The sequence below is a fragment of the Carettochelys insculpta genome, chromosome 2 (assembly GCF_033958435.1).
Source record: "Carettochelys insculpta isolate YL-2023 chromosome 2, ASM3395843v1, whole genome shotgun sequence".
Taxonomy (NCBI): Eukaryota; Metazoa; Chordata; order Testudines; family Carettochelyidae; genus Carettochelys; species Carettochelys insculpta.
Genome location: NC_134138.1, coordinates 248,307,667 through 248,330,533, shown reverse-complemented (window position 1 = coordinate 248,330,533; position 22,867 = coordinate 248,307,667). Strand labels below are relative to the sequence as shown.

The window sequence follows — 22,867 nt, the reverse complement described above, 5'->3', positions numbered from 1 at the left end:
CAAGGTTATTGTGGGGTTGCGTTTGCATAAGAAGCTGAGAAACTTCTTCTCAGGTGTTTACATTTGTGCACACACGCCCCTTATCCCACAGGCGCCACACACTTGGAGCCTCTCCTGCACTCAGCCATATCACATGGGTAGCCCCCAACCCAATAAAAACATGTACCTGCCGTTTGGTGCTGACCTTGCTGCCAGGCAGCACTATATTCTGGCTTGCGCGTGGTTAGGGATCCAAGGGTGGGAAAGAATTTTGGGGCTTGCAACCACCAAGGGTCAGTCTCCCCCGGTGGCTAAGACTTTTGGTGGCTTGCTGCCACGTGGGGAGACTTCTTCAACTGACTCCCCCCCACCAAAAATATTTTCAGGGCCTTTCTGCACTGGGGAGAAGTGTTCCCTACTGAAACCCCCCCACATCCCAGCAAGGACCTGGAGGGCTTGCTGCCACCAGGGGGAAATGTCCCCCAGAGGCTAAAATATTCAGGGTCTTGCTGCTGCCAAGGAGGAGGAATTCCCCCTGGGCAGCTAAGATTTTCGGGGGCGGTGGAACATTTCAACCAGCTCTGCAGCCACAGACCACAGTGCTTCCCCCCATATCCCCCCCAGTGCCAAAAATATTTTCAGGCTCTTGCTGCCCATTGCACACACCCGCTGCTTTTTGCAAAATCTTTAATCTTTCATTTATAAAATCTTTTTCCTAACCTTTTCTATCCTGTTTCTTCATGCTTTGACCCCCCACCCCCACCCCACTCCCAAAAACACAGGGGATAGTGGATGGAGGGCTGGTTGAGATTCTTGCTTCCATTATAAGTTAAGTGTATGAGATTTCACTGCCATCACCCAAGTTGGCAGTATCTGTGTAGTGAAAAGGAAAGACAAAAATATTTTTCCTAGCCTTTTCTATCCTCTTTCTTCTAACTTTGCACCCCTTCATGCAGAGAAGAGTGGGTGGAGGGCCAGTTGAGAATACAGGCTCTGTACAGAAGCTGTGTAATGAACTGGGAATCCAAATACCCTCCCTTTTTTCAAAAACTTTACTATCAATTCTTTCTTCAAGCTTTTCATTGTCCCCATGTTATTTTCAGGCATCAGATGCAATCACGGGTGGAGGGACAATCAGTGGATGGCCAGTTGAGAAGACACACAATTGCAGATTTTTATTAAATCCTCGATAATTCAGTTACAGAAGAGAGAGATTTCTGTTAACTTTGCCATCTTTATTGATACCCTACTTGTCCTTCCTTTTGATGGGAAAAATGGATGTTTGCTTAACATGGGAGGGGAATGAGGACAATGCAATGTGGGAAGATGAAGTCAAACACTAGAAAACACATGCAGAATGCCATGGGGATGAGGGAACTGTGGGACAGGTTCCCACAATGCACTATTGCAGCAGTCAGTGTTTGCCAATTGAGTGTGGCAGCAATAAGTTGACTTTGTGAGGAGCAAGTGGGAAGGTGAGGATAGTCAAAATTGAATTTATAAATTCCACAGTTACAAAATCAATATTAATAAATTCAATTCTGTCTTCTATTGTAGACACAGCCTAAATGATTTGCTCAAGGTCATACAAAAAATCAGTAGAAGAATTGTGGATGGAACTTGAATCTCTTGTGTCCCATTGCAGTGTCTTAAAGGACATGATAGCAGCTTTCAAGTACCTAAAAGGGAGGAGAGAGAAAAATTATTCTCCTTAGTATCTGATAATGGAACAAGAAGTAATGGGTTTAAATTGCAGCAAGGGAGGTTTGGGTTGGATATTAGAAAAAATTTCCCAACTGTCAGGGTGGTAAAGCACTAAAATAAATTGCCTGGGATGGTTGTAGAATCTCCATCATTGGAGAATATTTAAAAACAGGTCAGATAAATATCTAGGTGGTGCTTGATCCCGCTATGAGGGCAGGTGCCTGGACATGATGACCTCTTCAGGTCCCTTACAGTTCTAGTTTTCTAGGATGTAAAATGCAGGAAATGGCCTTAAAGAAGCCATTAAAGAATATTTATGTTTACTGCTTGATTTTTGCATTAGAAATTCAAGTTTTTCTCTGTCCTGGACCATTAAGATGGTGGGAGATATGCTGCAAGCTGCTATGGATGGGGTACTATGCTGTGCAGGGAGCCACTCTGGGCGGCTTGTGCATGGCCATGCTGTGCGTCTCTCTGGGTGGTGCACCACACCGCACAGTGAGCTTCTGTTGCCACCTCACACATTGCTGTGAGCCACTCTGTACGGGTGCACCATTCTGCGCAGGGAACTGCTCTGGCCAGCTCACTCGTGGCCATGCTGTACACCTCTCTGGGTGGGACACCATGCTGTGCATTGAGCCGTTCTGGGTGGTGGTCACTGGGCAGGAGAGGAGGAGATGCCAGCTGCTTACACATGGGATGGAATGCCAGTTAATTGAGAAGTCTAGTTATTTGAATACTGGTTAAAACAGAGTTTACTGTATAATAGTCCCTATATGTTGAAGGTGAAGAACAAGTGGAGGGTGGGGTGAGGTGAGATTTGTATTTAATTGTGTTAAGTTTTCAGGCTTTATTTATTAGAACAAAAATCTCTGAAAGTTTAAATAAACAACCACCATAATCTTAAATTTTTCAAATGGTTTTGGAGGTCACCCTGACCACAAAGCCATCCATCCTCTCTAGAGCTAAGCAATGTACTTTGTGGCAAAATGTACACACTATGAAACCTTCAGTAAAGTGGGAAGAATTAATTTCTCTTTGTGTGAAAAGATATTACAGGGGAATGTTCACATATTTTGAAAGTAGCTTTGGTACGCTTATGTCTGGGGGCTTTAGATTACAGCACAAGAAAAAAATTAACATTGTTCCTTTTCTGTGTCTCTAATGCAGACGCTAAAATAGTGTTAAAGTCATTGATTGCAGTTTACTAGGTTCATGATGCTAAATCAACAGAATATTAGTATCCCCTGACACTTTAGAACTGAACCAGTTACTAGAGAGTGTAGTTTTTACACTGCAAATATTTGAATTCAAAAATAATATAAAATAATCAACTGTACTCTTAGTATTCTGTGTAGTAATTGAAAATAGTATGTTTGGCAAGGTGAAAAACATCCAAAATATTTACATAATGGTATTTTATTATTGTTCAATACTACACGTACATCTGCAATTATTTGCAATTTTTTTTAAATCTGGCAACTAATTTTTAAAATAATTTGACAGCTGTATTTTCAATGTGTTTGGATGTGACTGTAATGCCGACAGACCCTAGTCAGCAGTAGGCAGGATTGAAGCAGGATCTTTGAAGTTTAGTACATGAGCCAAAAGCCACATGGCTATTAGCTAAGGCTTTGGCAGCTTCAGCAATGTATAGCTGAACTATGTGCCAGTAGAAGGGGACAGAGCACTACACCAGTTTTAAGTTACAGCCTTTCCACAGCCAAGGAAGCACATCTTGAGCTTCAGAGACTTCCCAGTTGATATCCTGGATGAACTCCCACTTGTAAATTCCCATAGATCCCCTGTTATCAGTGGGTGGATCAAACCTGCAAGCTCTGAAGCTCAGTACTTGAGCCTCAACTGCATGAGCTAAAAGCCATATGCTTATTAGCTAAGGCTCTGGCAGACTCATCAGTCTTAGTTGGGCTAGGTGCCTTGAGAGAGGAACACATTGCCACACCAAGCAAGCATAGGGTAGGTTTGCAGATGCTATTTTTAAATTTTGAGTTATGATAGAGAAACAGAGAGTCAAGGTCATAATTTTTTGAAAGGTGATGCTTTTATTAACTCTTTCACCCCTGTTCCTTACTGCCACAACGTATAATAATATCTAAGTGTCTGCATCCAATAGCAATTCAACAGGGATATGTCAGAGATGGTATATGACTCAGAATTGAATGTATGTTTTCCATATATCTGTTAGTTTATGTATCATTCAAGAAATTAATTATTAGTTTATTGTAAATATTATGAAGCTTGTTCCAATTGATTTACAAAATATTTCATTCCCTCAAACAGAAATAATAAAATCAATCATTTAATGTATTGGGCATATCATATTCTAAGTTGAAATGCCTGTTGTTTTTCAGTTTAGACTTAAATGTAAATTACCACCAAATTGTTATTGTCTTTGAATCTCTTCTGTACCATAAGGACCTGGTTTCTCAAAAAATGCATTTGAAATTTCATGCCAACTTTGTGAGTGCAACCAATGTGATTGCTCACAGAAACAGCCAGTTTGGTATTTCTTAAGAAGTCATTGCCTTCCTGTCTTTCCTGTGTGGGAATGAATCTTTCTGGGCTTTTCAGATATTAAATATCTTAGTTTAAAATAAATCATATTGTTCTTCCAGCTGGTTTTAGGAGAAGCTTTCGACTTAGCAGAAAAGATAGAAAGACAAATAAATCTATGTATGAATGCAAGAAGAGTGATCAGTATGATACAGCAGATGTCCCAACATATGAAGAAGTTGCACCATATCAACGACAGCCTAATGAAAAATACAGGCTTGTAGTTTTGGTTGGTAAGTAATTTCTTTAATTTCTAAATCAGGAATCTAGAGTAAATGTTAGTGCAATATTATTACAGAAAATTTAGCTTCTGTCTTTCAAACTGAAAATTTTTATATTTAGAATATTATGTTGCTCTTTTTGCTCATAATTTTTCATCTTTTTTGGTTGTTTGAGTTTTGGAAAACTGCAGCTGTAAAGCTATTTGTGTATCATATACTGTTCCTGAAAATGCTCCCCCTTATTAAGATATACAGATAAGCTGTAATGTTACCTTGATCTTTTTGTTGTTTAAAGTCAAGAAACTAAATCTTATTTTGGTACAGTGAATACTTCTGAATTGGCTGCAAATTTACCAGCAGAATATAGCTTGCAAAGGCATTTCGTAAACATGTAGTTCTCTTCTCAGTGATCCTTTTAGGTGCTCCACTCAAGGTATCAGCGCATCTTCACGCCAGCAATATGGAAATTTTTCTAATCAGTATCAGAGGGGTAGCTGTGTTAGTCTGTATCTGCAACAGCAACAAGTCCTGGCTCACCTTATAAAGTAAACTTTTGTGGCCAAAGACCCCCTTCATCAGTTTATAAGGTGCCCCAGAACGACTTGTTGTTTTTCTAATCAGTGGCTTGCAGGGCTGCCCATGTGCAACGGGGTCTATGTCAGTTGGCCACCTACTGCTTCTTTGCAGCATGATACCTGCAAATTCCTTTCACATTCTTGGTAGCAGATGGATCTTCACAGCTCTCCTCTTTCTGTCAAAAAAGGAACGACAAGAAACTTTAACATGTCTTTACCTTTGCCTCACTATTCCCTGTACCTTACCAAAAAACAAGAAACAAAGAACCACCAAAAAGAAAGCCTTTTCCTCCTGTATTGTCCTTCCCCTCCTCTACGGGACATTCAGTAGTTCAAAATGCCAGGCTCCTCCAGCGTCAAGACGTGTAGATTGCAGAGAGACGATGCCTGCATTGGACAGGCATGCCTCCTGCATTAAGTGTCTGGGAGAGAACCGTTTCTCACAGAACTGCACACATTGTCTTAGAGTTACAAGGGCCAGAAGGGATAGAGAGCTCGGACTAAAATTTTAATGCTTGAGAAATCCCTACAACCAGCAGGCACACCAAAGCCCTCCCAACAGGGCTCTCAGGAACAGTCTTGGACCACTAACTAACTAACTCTTTTCTGATCAGACATGCCCCAAAGAAATGAGTATTTCCAGTAGCATCTTCACTAGCTGTCACTAAGTATGTCTACACTAGCCAAAAACTTTGAAATTGCCATGCAAATGGCCATTTCAAAGTTTACTTATGAAGCGCTGAAATACATATTCAGCGCCTCATCAGCATGCGGGCTCATCCAGATGGGGCTTCTTTTCGAAATAATGAGGAATAAGGGGACTTCGAAGTAGCGGGGGTCCTTTCGAAAAGGAGCCCTGTCTGGACAAGCCGCGTGGCAGCGAGCCGCATCAATTTCAAAGTGCCGTGGCTGCCCGCATGCTAATGAGGCGCTGAATATGTATTTCAGCACTTCATTAGTAAACTTTGAAATGGCCATTTGCATGGCAATTTCGACGTTTTTGGCTAGTGTAGACATGGCCACTGTCTGGGAGAACAGCAGTGAGCGGCAGTAGAGCCTGGAGCCACTTCCTGCCCCCAAGCTCCTGGCCCCCAGCAGAGCCCACAGTCTGCATCCAGACTGCAGCTTGCCTAATCTGGATCATGAGGCTCAAGGCTCCAAACCTTCCATCCTGTTATGGGCCAGATGCTATGGAAGGGAGCCCCAAGCCTCAGGGTCTGAATGCGGACAAGCCGAGGTCCCGATCCAGACCATGGGCTGGTGATTCCCCACCCTTGCATTCGACTGTTGGTCAGAAATATGTCCACATTTATCTCAGAGAAATGAACCTTGTTATCCACAAAAACTTCTGGGTACCCAAGTGCAAATAGGTGTCAGTGTTCCACAGGATCCTCAGGATCTCCCTGGGCTGTAGCTTGTCTTCCTGGAAATGAGAAAAAATAATTTCCTTATCAGTGTCTGGGATGTTGTAAAACAGAAGCCTATTGTTTATTGCATTACAATAAATACCTGTATTAGTTGCCTGATTCCTGGGGATTTGTTAGATTGCCAATTGGTAAGCTTTCAGATCAGAATAGGACTCATTTGTGTCAGAAGTTCTCTTTTCCATATTGGACCCATTTCAATCAGCAGAAAGAGAGATTATTTGTTTGTTCCTAAAATTACTCCCAGATAATTATATTTCCCTACTGATAAACATGTAGTAAAGCTTGGCCTTGTGGCACCTGAAGTTGTTGCTGCCAAGTGCACACAATTCACAGGCTAGTACAGTGACTTGGCTTGTGAAATTCAGGTATTTCATCAGTGCTTGCAACTGTTGCAGGGCTAACTTGCACATCTCATGGGCTGATTGAACTAGCAAGTTGGATTTCTTGACCAGATAGTGAGACATGGTGACCTCTGTGTTCAGTTCAGTACTGAAGAGTTGCACAGCCTAGGATGATGCCAACATGCTTTTGCCTGACTGTTTTCTCGAAAAAGTTTAGAAAGGTTGAGAGTAAATAAGTGTCCCATATTACTTTCCACTTCATAAAGTGTCTGAATTTCACAAATGTTGAACGTATAGAGAAGCAGTCTTAAAAATATATAGCTGGGAAAAAAATCCAACGATGCGAAAAGTGCATAAGGCACGAAATGAGGCAGAGCACTGACTTGATGTTGCATTTTGCCAAAAAAGCCCAGTTCACCACAGACCTACCCATAAGGACATCGGAATCAAAGGAATGGCAGTCTGAGCATAAACCAGGATCAATATAATCACTCACAGTGCCAACACACAAGCACTACTGAACCTGCCAGCATTTACCAGGGGCCTTCTTCTGAATCAACACCAAAGAGAATGTATAACTAAAATCATCTTTACCCAGACAAACATTACAGTCAGGACTTGTCTATATTTAGAATGTATTGTATTTAGTGATCACTCAGAAATGTGTTGAGATCTTCAAACCTCAAATTGTTACAACATGTACATCTGCAAATGCAAAAATGTGCTGTTAGATTATTTTTCAATTTTGTAAAAACCTCATGGTTTATTATGTTTTTTTGGGGGGTTGCGGGGGAGGTTAGCCTCAACTCCCAGAAAGATTTGATTGATATGGAGGAAAAAATGTTGCAGAAAACTTGTGTCTACAAGTGTGAAAGATTGGGAAATATTCAGCAAAGAGCCCAATCCTGAAAATCTCACTCATGGGATTAGTACCTCTGAAGTTAGCTGGTATTGTTTCCATGAGAAGTTATGGGGCTACTCACTTGACTAATAGTTGCAGTAACAAGCCTATTTTGATAAAGTATTATTTTAGGATTTACATATCACTCTGAATATGGCGAACAAATTACAATGAGTTTTGGATGTTGACAAAAATATAACAGTACAGCATTACAAACACTCAGGATAATTATTTAACATTTTTTGCCATGGTTCTGGAAAAGTCCTACTCCAAATGTAATGTAAAAGTAAAAAGTTGATTGTATTTAGGCATTTTGTTCTGTGATAGTTCCAGTGAAATTCCTTTCCTTACTTGGAAGTCTGAAGATTCATGTTTAATTGTTTGGGTTTTTTTTAAATAATCTGTGAACAGAGTGAAATTTGTGCATTATGTGAAAAGGAAATTTAGCTTTGACACTCATTATGTAACTGTTTGTGTCACAAACTGTTTAAGTCCCAGCTATTTCTATAGGGATATTATATTTCTTGCATAGTACGTAACAGGTATTTTAATATTCTGATCAATCAGATAAGACTATCATAGCCATTGCTTCCATTAAAACAGTGTATGTATTTATAATTGTTACTGTCTGGCCATTGCTGATTGTAATCCAGGGCTAATCCTAAGGCTCCAGGCCTCCTAAGGCTCAGACCAGTAGTTCTCTGGCATTTGTTCTAAGTCACTCATCATGGTGGGAGAGGGAATGAGGACATGTTGAGAGCACAACAAGACAGAAGAACGACACACACAGTTATGAGGAAAAATTTGTGTGTGTTTGAACTTGATGAAAACCTTATGGAAGGCATGGGTCCATGCCAGGGGTCTGCAACCAAAATAGTGAGGAGAGCCATTTTTTCAAATTCAGTTACAAAATCAATACTTTAAGAGCCGGAATACATGTGAATACGAGACAGTCCTTAATAAATAACACAAAACTGTGCTTTTTATCACCCGTTTTAAGAACAGTGCATACATATTGATTTGTACCAGTTAGAAAATTACCCCCATCTCCAGGCTTAACCCTCCTCAGCCCCCAAATCCATCCACATCCCCAGGCTTTACCCTGCCCATCCTGCAAACCCACCCACGACCCCCAGGCTTAACCTCTCTCAGCCCCAAAGCTGCCCCCCAACTCCAGGTTTAACTCCCCTCAGCTCCGAACTGCACCCGCATCCTCAGGTTTAACTACTCTCTGCCCCAAGGCATGCCCCCCCACCGGGTTGGGACTGACGCAGCCCCAACCTCCCCCCGCATCCCCAGAATTAACTTGCCACAGCATGCGCGGCTCTTCCGCAGTTACCCCCCAAGTCCTCTGTTCCCTGCCGCCCCTTCGGTGAAGCTGTGCAGCTCCTGCAGGGGCAGGCTCAGCTGCCCCTCCCCTCAGCTGTCTTGTGGGCTTAGTGCCTCCCCCACGTGCAACACAGGCAGCTCCCTGCCCTGCTAGCTTTCTCTTCCAGGGGGCTCTGCCCTGCCCTGCCCTGCCCTGCCTTGCCCTGCCCTGCGCTGCCACAGCTTTCTGCTCCAGGGCTCCCTTTCACAGATGACTGCTCAGCAGCTCCGGAGGCTACTGCCACTTAAACAAAAAAAAAAAAGACCCTAAATTCAGTTGGCTTAACGACTGGCAACTGAATTTAGGTTTTTGTTTTTTTTTTTTATTATTTAAGCAGTAGCAGCCTCTGGAGCTGCAAGAGACGCAGAAGCAGTGGCTGTGCTTGGAGCCACAAGTGACTCCTTAAAGAGCTGCATGCAGGCCTCTTATAATCCATAGGGAAAAGATTAGTAGCTTGGAGGAGCATCGTAGTTGGGTACTTTGAAACTCCCCTACAAAGATCTAATAACGTACTTCAGTCCGGACCTAATTCCATTCCAGCCTTTTCTTGTACCGAAAATCTCATTAATACCAAATTCTTCACTTTATGTAATGTTGTTAAATGTGTCATAGTGACTAAGATAAGATTCAGCAGAATTGTGATTATGAGTAACATTTTAACCCAGGTTTCTCAATTTACATTAAGCTTGATCCCTCTATGTCACTTGACAATGTAGATCAAATAGGTCAATTTCAGAGAAAAGAAATGCATGTAGACATGAGTTGTGTTTAAATTATGGACAAAGCCACAATTTAAATGAAATACCACCAAAAAGCAACACATGCTGACAGTAGTTGAAAGGAGTTGAGGAAACAATAGCAGTCCCAAACATTCACTGGCTTTTCCCCCTACATTATTTTATTATTGTTAATTGTAAACATTCAAATAAGAAGGTAGCTACTATAGATAAGAAATAAGACATGGTCCATGGCAAACAAGAATGGTTTGAGAATGGGAGGATGAAAGAAATATGAACTCATTATGTAGCTGAGTGGATTTGTTAATACAATGTACCTTCCTTGAGATGCTGAGTTAATTGATGGGCTTGGAGTTAAGGAGGAAACATCATAAGGGGAAGGGGGGAATGGAAAAGACAGTTATTTTGAAAGCTGTATCTACATTGCACTGGGATTGAGCTTCCAAGCGTGTGTAGATGGACTAATGCTAGTGAGATTCAAGTTAGACCACTAAAAATGGGATCATGCATATTTCAGCTCAATGGACTGTACAGGCTCTCAGGTGCACCCTACTCCCTATTTCTCAGTTCTGATACTCATGTACTGAGCATCTTAATTTTACCACTTTAATAGGCCTGCCTAATTCCAAGGCAGATAGGCCATTTTCTATGCATAATTAAGTCCTCAGGGCTTATACAGAGTCCTCAGACACTCCTGCAGGCCCAGCTCCCATCTCTTGGGAACACAGGTTGATGTCCTTTCCCTGAAATTAGGCATTTCAGGATCAAAACTCACCACCACCTTCCAGTGACTTAATATTGTCCTGTGAAGCTACTCTGAACTTTGTGGCCAGGACACCACTGAAATGGATATAGCGGAGTAGGAAAAGGTTCAGAAAAGGATAACAGCTGCCATATGAGAAGAGATTGATAAGACTGAGACTTTTCAGCTTGGGAAAGAGAAAGGGAGGCATGATAGAGGTCTATAAAATCATGACTTGCATTGAGAAAGTAAATACGGAAAAGTTACATGCTCCTTTGCATAACACAAGACCTAAGAGTCATAAAATGAAATTAATAGGTAGCAGGGTTAAAACAAACAAAAGGAAGTATTTTTTTACGTAACACACAGTCAACTCATGGAACTTCCTGCCAGAAGAGGTTGTGAAGGTCGGGAATTTAACAGGGGTCAAAAAGAACTGGATAAATTAATGGAGAATACCTGAATTAATGGCTGCTAGCCAGGATGGGCAGGGATGGTATCCCTTGCCTCAGTTTGTCAGAGCTGGGGATAGGTGACGCAGGAGGGATTATTTAATGATTACCTATTCATTCCTTCTGGGGCACCTAGCATTAGCCACTTTCAGAAGACAGAATACTGAGTTAGATGTACCTGTGGTCTGACCCAGTATGGCCATTCTTATGCTCTTATGAAATTAGCAGTCCTGTGAAAAATCAGAAGCAAAAATGAAATCTGATGAAGCCCATCATGTTGTCCTTAAGAAAATTCCACAAAACCTGTCCTGAAGAACAAACAAACAAAGAAACCGTGAACAAACTCATGATAAAGAAAGCACATAAAAAGGAACAAAATTATATCCTGTATTACAACAAGTAAATTAAGGGGAGGGTGGAGCAGGTTGGGTTCCTCAGCAGCCAACTTTGGTGACTGACATAAGTATCAGGGTTGCCCAGATGCAAACATTTAAAGCTGCAAACAGGTAGCAATATGTGGCTTTGCATCTGGCTTACACATACCTGATAGTCTGGCACCCAGCTGGATAAGTGTTCTTGTAATGTTTTTTAAGTATATGTAATTAAAATACATTGCTTCAGTCTGTTTTTAGAAACTGGATAGTATAAATCCAATTTAAAGTACAATGATATGTTAACTTAATATTTTCAGAGTAACCAGATCATCTGTCAGGCTACTTTTTGTGGTAACATATGAATTGATGCTTTATTAGTACAGTCTTCTCTACTATGAAAGTATTAGAGCAGAAGAAATATGACATTGTCAAGCATGTTTACGAACTGTTGAGTGGCTGTGTTTTTATGAAAATCATATCCAGGGGAGCATTAAGTTTAGATTTAATGAACAGTTTTGTCACCTTCCAACACTAAAAATTCAGCTGTCTACTAGTGTGATTGTTCTAAGATTGTGGGCTATATGCAACGTGTAATACCATGATCAAGTTGACTTTACACCTACATCAACACAATGCAGTACAAAATTATAAGTAGTTTTTTTTATAACAAATAGCTTTTCTGATTTGACAAATACCTAGAGGTTTCGTTTGATTTTAGTTGTAATAAAGAAAGTATGCTTTCTCAGTAGCAAAGGCAGTTCAGAAATTTATTGTAGATGTCAAAAATTCTAATGTTTTTATCTGTGTATTGTCTGGCCAAAGCCATTAAAATGTCTTGGGTGAAAAGTGACAAAAAAGCACTGTCAGGTAATACTGTTAAAGTAGAAACAAACACATTTGAAAGACTTTATACATGCCAGTAGCAGCATTCAGTCTAACATGTGAAACATAATTTTAATACTATTGCCAGGGAACGCAAGGGCAAATAATTAAAGTAATGCAGTACTGGACAGAGCAGAAAGTGTCCATTATGTTGCACTATGACTGAAAGCATAACTTACAGGAAGCTGTATGGGGCAGGGTCGGGGGACCTGGAGCCAAGTGGAAATTTCTAGAGATTTGATCTATTACTTTATTCTCCTTTAAAAAATGCAAGTTTCATGCTTAATTAGTTTTAGTCCTATTAAGTGTTCTAGGATAATGAAGTGAAATAAGTATTTTTAAATGGGTTCATTTAGGCTGGTTAATCAGTACGTTGATCTCTTTCTGCATTGACTTTATATCTGTTTTGTATGAGTTTGAGTAAAGTTTCACACATCTTCACAGTTAAAAATACTGTCTATTGTCTTATGCATTTCTGGAAGGATGGAAGATGACAGATGAGGAAATTACTTGTTCTGTCTTTTTTACCATTTGTGGGGACCACAATTCAGGAAGAATTCCCAAATCAGGGGAATACTTTCAAAAAAAAAAAAAGCTTTCCTGAATTGAAGATTATACTGAGTACATCAGAGAATCAAACTTTGTTATAGCATCTTAATAGAGAAATTGATGGAAGCCATTCCATGTCAAATTGCAGGACCAATCTTCCCTCTTTTTTGTGATCATGTAATGTCCCAATGACAACTACAGCAGCTGATATGTTTAATAGTAATATAGGAAAGCACTCACTGTACTTTTGACATAAATGCAACATACCAGCTGGAAATGAGAGTAATCAGCTTCATGTGATCAGACAGCCCTCTACACACCACCACCAAACAGTCCATCTGTGACCAGCAGTTCACAGCCTACTTCTCATTAGCTACTCTAAACAGGCCACCTATACTTCATTGATCCCTTTCCTTCTCTTTTCTCTTTATAAGAATTCTTAGTATATCATATTAACAGTGGGATAAGCATCAGTCAGCTGTATAATTGAGATGATGACAAGTATTTTGATCTGTGATGTGTTTCATGTATGTACACTGGAAATTTACTCACATTCATGGTAAAGCACTTCAGTCCAGTTAAACGAGGCCTGTGGTTTAGTAAGTGTTTGGGCAAGACCAATACAGGTGTCATGTTCTATATACACTAATGTGTATGTGCAAAATCAGCTCCAGCCCGTGGCCAGCCAAACCTGCGATAGGGCTTCTTAAATTGATGCTGGTTTTTCTTGTCTCCTTTTGGGATGGCATGGGACTAAGTTGTCTTTGTTTTCCTCATAATATGCTGGAGTTGCCATCAATGTAAAGAGGAATAAGCAAGACAGAAGGAATGGAAAGGCATTCGTGGGTCTGCTCTTCAGCAGATCATCAGAAAGGAGACACAACCTTTGTACTTCTCACCATGTTTTTGACCAACTTTACACTTTTATTGACATAGCTGACAGCAAACGAGATCAATATAAAGCCCTCATAGGAAAAGGCTCTCTCATTTCAAGAACTGCAATTCAGAACTGGCATCAGCAGTTGTCATGAGGCAGGTGTCTTGGCTTCAGCTGTCTGGATTTTTCAAAGATGTCCAAACCCCCATTGAGGCAAGGGACGGACTAGCTCAGTGGTTTGAGCATTGGCCTGCTAAACCCAGGGTTGTGAGTTTAGAGGGGGCCATTTAGGGATGTGGGGTAAATAGATTTAAAAAAAATCTGTCAGGGATGGTGATAGGTCCTCCTGTAAGTGCAGGGGACTGGTCTTGATGACCTCTGAAGAGCCCTTCCAGTTCTCTGAGATAGGTATATCATCCATATGATCTTCCCTTCAAGATCTCTGAGCTCTTTGCAGACAATACAAACAAAACACTCCCTCAAAGACTCAAGGGTTATCTTGGTACCCTGGGCATCCAAACAGTTACTACCACCAAAAAAAAAAAAAACCCACCAGACAGTTCCTCTTTGAGTGATGTCACCATGGGCACTACACTGTAGGTGCTGCACTCGTCCCAGCACTGCAGATCAGAGACTCTTGAAAGCTATGTCTAGCCAGCCTACACATGCATGGTCACTGCGTTGCTCCAGTCACACTCTTGTGATCATGCACATTGTCCAGTTCAAACTAGTTCCTCTCAGCTGCCCCAGGCTGCAGACAGAGTTACCTGCCTCTCTTTGTCTTCAATATTGTGAGACTTGAATCCGTCCCTTCTTGATTTCTCAAGCAGTAGTTTTGTGTTCTTGTTGAGCTGTTGAAACTTCATTTGCCACAAAAAAAAAAAATTAAAAGTTAACTTAGTTTGAAGATCAAAATTAACAAGTCCTGTGGCACCTTATAGACTAAGAGATATTTTGGAGCATTAGCTTTCGTGCGCAAAGACCTGCTTTGCTTATGCTCCAAATTATTTGTCAGTCTATAAGGTGCTACAGGACTTCTTGTTGTTTTTGAAGATACAGACTAACTCGGCTACCCCTGTGATATCTGAAGATCAAGTTAAAGTTCATTGTTCAAACTGTTCTCCATTTCAGACTGTTGCCTGTTCTTACTAGTTCCTTGTTGGATTGGGCTTTAGGTGAGCTAGTTATCAGGCCTGGCCCACAAAGTTTTGCAAAATACAATAAGTGCCACAAAGCGATGCCCGCCTCAGACAGCCACTCCTCAGAAATGCCAGCACTCCAGCAAGTTAACGGGAAGGGCATGGTGCAACTCTGAAATGCACCTTAAAATGATTTTATTAGATAAGGCTCTTCAGCCTTCTGAGGACGACACTGTGAGGTCTTTAGAGCAGCCCCAGCATAAATGCAGAGCTTCTTCATCAACAGCTATTCCACCAAGCAAATCTAAGACGTTACCAACGAGATCCCTGCCTGCTATTTTGCAGAGCAGATCTGATGTGACTGATAAGCCTGGCATCTCTAGCACCATCTCTTCACATTCTAAGTCTGTCTCGACTTCTAAAATGGCCAAAGTCCTGAAGTCCTTGGCACCAAAACATTTGGAGCCAGGAGCACCAACACTGACTTCTTCAAAATGAACGACCCCAAGCACACTGGCATCAGCTCCCGCACCGACTTTGGCATTGATAGTGTCAGCACCGACATCTCTGCCTCATTCTCTGGCACCATCCGTGCAGGTGCCAACGGCACCAGGGGCTCCTAGTGACGCAGCACTGATGAAGGCACCGACTAAATCTCAGCACCGTAGTCATACTCCATAGTCTCTGTCACCTACTTTTTCTCTGGCACTGTCTCCATCCCCAGCAGCACCGAGGTCACCCATTCTACACAAAGGCAGACCAGAAAGACGCAGACCACAATGTTATGAATTTCACAGGCTGCCCTCTCCCTTCTTAACTCCTCCTGCAGATGAGAGCCGGTATGACTGCAGACACCTCTCACCTTCTCCTTCAAATTCCTCTCATATATCTTGCCAATTCTCTCCTTGTCAAGGAGACCTCTCCTGGGGCTTGCAAAGGCATTCTTATGGATCAGGGTGCTCCCCCCATTCTAGCAGCTGCCACTATCATGACCATCGTCAATATTACTCCCCACGCAGCTTCTCCCCTCAATGAGGTTACTACAACAGGTATTGATCAAGGGGACATTCAACGGCTGGCTACACATCTCAGTTGTCACCTATTTCAGATCCTCTGTCTCCACCACCGTAATCTCTGTCCCCTCAACATCTGGAGTTGGAGATGGCACCAGCGTCCAAGGTACAGTAACAGTGCCCTGATGTTTCTCCTACTGATCAGTCTTCCTCTTCACTGGATGAGGCCATCATACTAAGGAACGTCTTACCACCAGATGACATTGGACAATTTAATGATCTTTTCAAGCAGGTTGCTATGAGGCAGGACAAGCAAATAGCAGAAGTGCAGGAAAAACGACACCAGCTGCTAAAATATTCACAACCCATGCAGTGCTCCAAAATAGCCACCCCCTTGGATGAAGCTATACTTAAAGTAGCCAATTATATATGGCAAACTCCTGCTTCAGCTCCTCGTACTAACAAAAGGGTATATAATTCCTATTTACGCATCTACAGCCTAATTCACCAATAGCAGATGCTGTGTTACACAGATTGCACACATCCCAGTTCAGAGGTACTGCGCCTGACAAGGATGTCAAATGTCTGGATATCTTTGAAGAAAGCTTTATACCTTGGCAACCCTTCTGTTGTTTGTAGCCAATTATGAAGCACATTTATCCAACCATTACTTTGATAACTATGTGTAGCCAGACAAAGTCTCCCCCTTACAATCCAGCTTGCTCGCTGCCCCACCCCCCACTGAGAAGCACACCGGGCACGGAAACGGCTGCTGACAGCACAGTCTTTGGTGCCCTCATTGAGGCCCAGATGTGCTAGCTTATCGTGACCCTGAGAAACAGAAAGTACAGATAGAGGGCTAACAGGCCAAACTGTCAACAAGAGGGGGGGCACGCTCAAGAAATCACTCCAGCAGGCATTGATGGATATGATGCACACACACATACCATCCCCGAAGAGGAAATCTCCGCCCCCGCAAAAAGAATGTCCTGTACTCCTAAATTGCTTATCTCCTGTCTTACAAGTGCAAATTAAGTAAGAAATGCCCTTGTAACAAACTGGCGTCACAAAAGACAGACCAGTGTGATCTGGCACCTTAGATAAGAAAGAGAATACGTAACCTAAAAGGGGTATAAAAGATGGGTCCAGCAGAAGTCTAACTTTGAGTGCATTCCACCAACTACCTGCTGGTTGGGTCAGGTGATTGCCTCCCGAGGTCCACAACTGGGGACGCCCAACCTCGTATTCGTCTTTCCGTGGAATTGAGTGACCGATTCGGCTTGGCTACGCTGGTATCGAGAGACGCAGAGAGGGTAAGATACACCCATGCTAGGTCTCCGATTTTTTTTTGTGCACAGCTAAAGAATTAGAGCTCTGTAACTAGACGTCGTTGTATCAAGATATCATTGTGTTAGATGGTAACAGATATCTTTGTATTGGATTGTAACGTAACTTAACACCTGTACTTTGCTAGCATATAAGAAGTAGACAATAGCCTTTTGTAACCACACACTTATAACTGTAGCTTAAATAAACTTGTAACTAGTTAAGATCCAAGCCTGACCCTGTTATCCTTTTGTCACTACAACACAGCTGGCACAACAAAAGAACTGTAACCATTTGGTTACTACAGCCTGGCCATGGGTGAGTGCGCTAGCAGCTCCCTGCTCTAACAGTAAAAACTGGGTTGCTTAGGACCCAGGGGAATCCGTCAGCCTGTCTTGGCTGCTTGCAGCGACGAGCTCCCTGCTCTTGCAGTTTTAAACTCAGATGATAACAAGGGCATAGTTGGTACCTTACCTCACATTACCCGGCCACCGGCTAACACTATGTTATGCTTATGCCCCTTATGGACAACCTGCTGGAGTCCCAGAGGCTAATTCTCAAGTCAGTGCTGAAAGAGGGATACACCATGGCCAGAACTGCTGTCCGGATAGTTCTGGACATTGCAGATACAGCGGCACAGGCTACTGCTACCGCAGTTATGATGCAGCATGCCTCATATTTGCAGCCATGATACCTAAAGAGCTGCAAACTAAAGTTGAGGACCTGCTCTTGGACAAAAAAGAACTATTTATGGGAAACACCGACTCCATCCTCCACTCTAGCAAGGACCCTTGCACTATGGTACTAACACTTGGAACGTATACCCCTCCTTATAGAAGGAGGCAATATCCTCCTTGCCAGAGATGTGAATTTGGATGCTACTAGCTGCAGTTCCAACAACTTCCCAGGCCTTATAATCAAACCCGTACCCAGCAGAGACCCCAAAGGTGCTGAAATCGGGGTGGGGGGTCGCAATCAACCTCTTCAAACAACAGGCAGCAAGTGTGACTCCGTGGTTGAGATCAGCAACATTGCAAAGGTCACCTCCCAACCTCCCAACATTTTCCACCACCAGCTGAGACTCTTTCTTCATCCATGGGCCTCTATTAAAACTGATAGGTGGATTCTGGAGATCATGAAAATCACATTTATACCATACCTTACATCCATTACTTGCTACATGCAGATGACACAGAACTACTCAAAATAGTTAAGTTTCAAGCAGACTGTGAAGAGCTATGAAAGGATCTTAATAAATTGGGTGACTGGACAACAAAATGGCAGATGAAATTTGGTGTTGATAAATGCAAAGTAATGCACATTGGAAAATATAATCACAACTATACATATAAAATGATGGGGTCTGACTTAGCTGTTACCACTCAAGAAAGAGATCTTGGAGTCATTGTGGGTATTTGTTTGAAAACATCCACTCAATGTGCAGCAGTAGTCAAAAAAGCTCACAAAATGTTGGGAATCATTAAGAAAGGAATAGATAATAAGACAGAATATGTCATATTACCTCTGTATAAATCTATGGTATGCCCACATCTGGAATATTGTGTGCAAATGTGGTCTCCCCATCTCAAAAAACATATATTGGAATTGGAAAAGGTTCAGAAAAGGGCAGCAAAAATGCTTAAGGGTATGGAATGTCTGTATATGAGAAGAGAGTAATAACATTGGGACTATTTAGCTTGGAAAAAAGACAGTTAAGGGCGGATATGATAGAGGTATATAAAACAGGACTGGTGTGGAGAAAGTAAATAAGGAAATATTATTTACTCCCTCTCACAACACAAGACCTAGGGGTCATCAAATGAAATTAATAGGCAGCAGATTTAAAACAAAGAATAGGAAATATTTTTTTCACACAACTCACAGTTAACCTGTGGAACTCCTTGCCAGATGCTGTTGTGAAGGCCAAGACTATAGTAGAGTTTAAAAAATAATAGATAAATTCATGAAGGATAGGTCCATAAATGGCTATTAGCCAAGATGGGCATGGAGGCTGTTCCTAGCCTCTGTTTGCCAGAGGCTGGAAACGGGTAACAGAGCACTGAACACTTGATGATTACCTGTTCTGTTCATTCCCTTTGGGGCACCTGGCATTGGCCACTGTTGGAAGACAGGATACTGGCTTTGATGGAGCTATGGTCTGACCCGGTATGGCTGTTTTTATGTTCTTATGATCTTTAGTATACCAAAGGTTCCTAATACTTAGTAATGCGTAATTCACATCACTCATTACAAGTATGGTGCATACATATCTGCTAGAAAGGCAACTGCACCACAGACCCTGCATTATTGCATACCTGTGGCTTTGGCCGGTGGCCACTGCTGTACTTTCGTTTGTGTAGGAGTTGCCAGATGTCACCGAATGCATCATATTAGTTACTAATAATGCAAACCTGTGTATATATATATGTATTTCTACACCATTCTTTTCTCCTGATTTTTATAATTTATTTTCTGCCATGTACATCTTGAAATTCTTGTGCGTACCATTGGTGGTACATGTACCACACTTTGGGAAACACTTCTGTAAACAACTGTGAATGGGTTTGTCTATATTTTGAGCTGGGGCGTTAATTCCAGATTGAAGAGACGTACCTGTTCTATGTCTAATCGAGCTACTTTTCTAAAATTAGTGTGTGGTCATGGCAATGCAATCAATGAGAGAAGCTAGCCACCCTGTGTATATATCTATCCAAAACACAGTAGTAACATACTTGAGGTGGCTAGCCCATAAATCTGCTCTTGTTGCTGCAACTACATTATGGCTGTGTCTACACTACCACCCTCCTTCAAAGGAAGGATGGTAATTAGGGTGTTGGGAGTTTATTAATGAAGTGCTGCTGTGCATAGGCAGCAGTTCATTCAGCAAATTCCACCCCCGCAGCAACTTCGAAGTTTTAAACTTCAAGGGACCGGCACACGTCTAGCTGCGGCGCACCCGCTGGTACTTTGAAGTGCTGAGGCGACTTTAAAATCCCTTTACTCCTCAAAATTCTGCGGCTAGACGTGTGCCGGTACTTCAAATTTTAAAACTTCAAAGTTGCCGCAGAGGGGAATTTACTTAATGAAGTGCTGCCTATGCACATCAGCGCTTCATTAGTAAACTCCCAACACCCTACTTACCATCCTTCCTTTGAAGGGAGGTGGTAGTGTAGATAAGCCCTACATTTTTAGCTCACTGTCTGGTAAGAGCTAGTGCAGATATGTCTCCTTGAGCTGGGAATTACATCATCAGCTCAGACTGTAAACATACCATTGTGATAAAGTCACAACCACTAGGCACAGCAGTAGGTGTGCACTGGATTGGACTTTTAAGTGGAATGATTCAAAAAGGCTTCAGTAACTGACATGTCTTTTTTTTTCTTAAAATTGTTGCCAATAAATAGAATGAATTATCATTCAGGTTGAGAAAATTTAATTTGATTGCACCAACACAAAAAGAAGTATGCCTCTTTCATGGTTCTGTTAAAATGGAAAAGAACATTCAGAGTTGAATTGAACATTTTATTCAGGAAATGTAGTAGAAGAGCAGACAATATACTCATAATTTCCTTTGCTAATTAGGTATCAGTCCTCTCTGTGTCTCAGAAACATTTACACATGATAGCAATTGCACAAAGATAAAAACAATCTTGGAAACTCTGTAAAGTAGCCACTGAAACAAAAGAATCTACATCTTTCATAGCTATTTTCTACAGTGACAGAAAATGGCAGGTGGGGATGAAAGACAGAGCTAGTAGTTGGTTTTTTGGTCTGGAAACAGATTGCTCTATGTTTCCAGAGCATTTGTCAGACAGTAAATGAAGCCTGAGTTCTTAAATAGAAATAGAACTAAAAGCATACCATTGATTTGGCAATATGTAGGTTGGGAAATAACATCTGTATATAGGGAAGATGTCTTAAATGTTTAAAAAAACTAGTAAAAAGCAGATTTTTTTCTACTTCAGTTCTTACTGATTCAGTCTGATACACTAATTAATCTCCGATGCATACAGAATTTATATTACATTTCGTAAAAAAATCTTACTAGCTTAAATAAGTAAACTACTAATAAATTTTATGCACGATTTAGGAAAAAAAAAAAAGCTTGACACCATGACGCATTGCAATTTTCTACAGACATGCACCAGTAGAGGCTGTTGTACATTCCATTAAATAACCATTTATACTGCTAGATTAATTACAGGTAGATCAAAGATGGGAGTTGAAAGGTAGTTGTGTGTTTTATGTAAACATACAAAAAGTTATAAGTGCATTTTTATAGAGAGGCCATAGTTTTCAAGTGGTAGAAAGCTTTGGTCTTCATGATTGTACCTTGCTACATACATGAGAGGAGAGTAATTAATCGGTCATTTTTGGTAATTATTACTAAAAAGTTCTAAAACTTCGTTTTTAACTCCAGGTACTTAAGCTTACGAGCAAACTATGGAGAAAGGCTCATAAAGAGCATCAAGTTCCATTAAAATACATATCAGGCTGGTACATCATTTTTTTACTTTATGAAATATTTTGAATTGTAAGACTCAGGGTACATCTGCATCTTCTGCTGAAATGTCAAGATCCTTTCCAAGGCCCACAAATGTTACCTTCACTTTCTGTGGGTTAAACTTCAGATGATTGTCTCTCGTCCAAGTCCTAATCTTGACCATGCACTGGGAAAGTAATGCCATTCTACCATCTGGGTCTGATGAAAATGGAGCTGTAAATCATCCTTATCTCAATGATAATACAATCCTGCTCCTCCCCCTCCCCCTCCCCCTTCCCACCCATGTGTCTTGTACAAATTTGATAAGATGAGTGATAGGCTGGAACCCTGCATGACAGATCTCTTGGAACTGCCGAGAGATTACCCAAAACCATCCTTTGAGACCACACTGAGAGAAAAAACAAAGCTTTTTGAAAGTGCCATCCCTGCTAGAATCGATAGGCAGATCAATGAAATTTTGCATATAAAGTAGACCCCCCCTCTATATGCAATTTTGGCTCATGCTTAACTTGCATTAATGTGAGTCAAAATCCTGGGATTCCCAGGACCTGGAGGCTGGTGGGAGTGCAGCTCCTCTGCCATCTCCCTTCTCCAGCCTCTGGCTCCCCTTGCTAGGGGAAGCCAGGGAGAAGCTGTTCTGCCATGGCTGTCTGCCCGCCTGGCTGTCCCACCTGAGGGAAGCCGGGCAGGCAGACAGCTATGGCGGCACGGCTTCTCCCCAGCTTCCCCCAGCTGGGGGAGCCAGGGGATCAGACAGCTGCAGCAGAGCGGCTTCTGCCTGGCTCCTCACCATCCTGGGAGCCAAGAAACTGACAAGCGCTGGTGTGCTGGTCAGTTTCCCAGCTCCTGCAAGCCCAAGGTAGCTGAGAGCCAGGCTGCCGCCTGGTTCCCAACTCCCCCCAACTTGCATGAAATTTGAGTTACGTCAGGTTGCCCCCGAGTGCAACCCTCACGTAACTTGGGCAGTCTACTTTAATATCAAAAGTTGCTAACAGATTTAAAAGATCCACTGTGGGCCTCTTTCCTGCATCATTTTATAGAAGATAGTCAATGGGATCACCATCTATATGCTAAAACCAAACACTCCCAACATCAGTGTTTGCTAGACACTACTTTTTTATTTACATTTTCCAAGGAGAGAAAAATTAAATATAGTGTTACATGCACATTAAATCTTCTGA

At 41.7% G+C, this 22,867-nt stretch overlaps 1 protein-coding gene and 1 long non-coding RNA gene across 3 annotated transcripts in view; one reads left to right on the top strand and one right to left on the bottom strand.

The window, feature by feature from the left end:
* Positions 1-22,867, top strand: part of MPP7 (MAGUK p55 scaffold protein 7) — a 407,772-nt gene that overhangs the window by 355,020 nt on the left and 29,885 nt on the right. For both annotated transcript variants that reach the window (XM_074984915.1, XM_074984916.1), the window contains one exon: positions 4,320-4,490. In XM_074984915.1, the coding sequence (XP_074841016.1) occupies positions 4,320-4,490 (171 nt within the window). The remainder of the gene's footprint in view (positions 1-4,319; positions 4,491-22,867) is intronic.
* Positions 1,569-14,335, bottom strand: LOC142008075 (uncharacterized). Its single transcript, XR_012644070.1, has 5 exons — positions 14,258-14,335; positions 11,201-11,252; positions 6,382-6,476; positions 5,174-5,229; positions 1,569-1,658 (listed from the first exon to the last, which is right to left on the bottom strand). It is a non-coding gene; the product is annotated as an uncharacterized LOC142008075 (long non-coding RNA).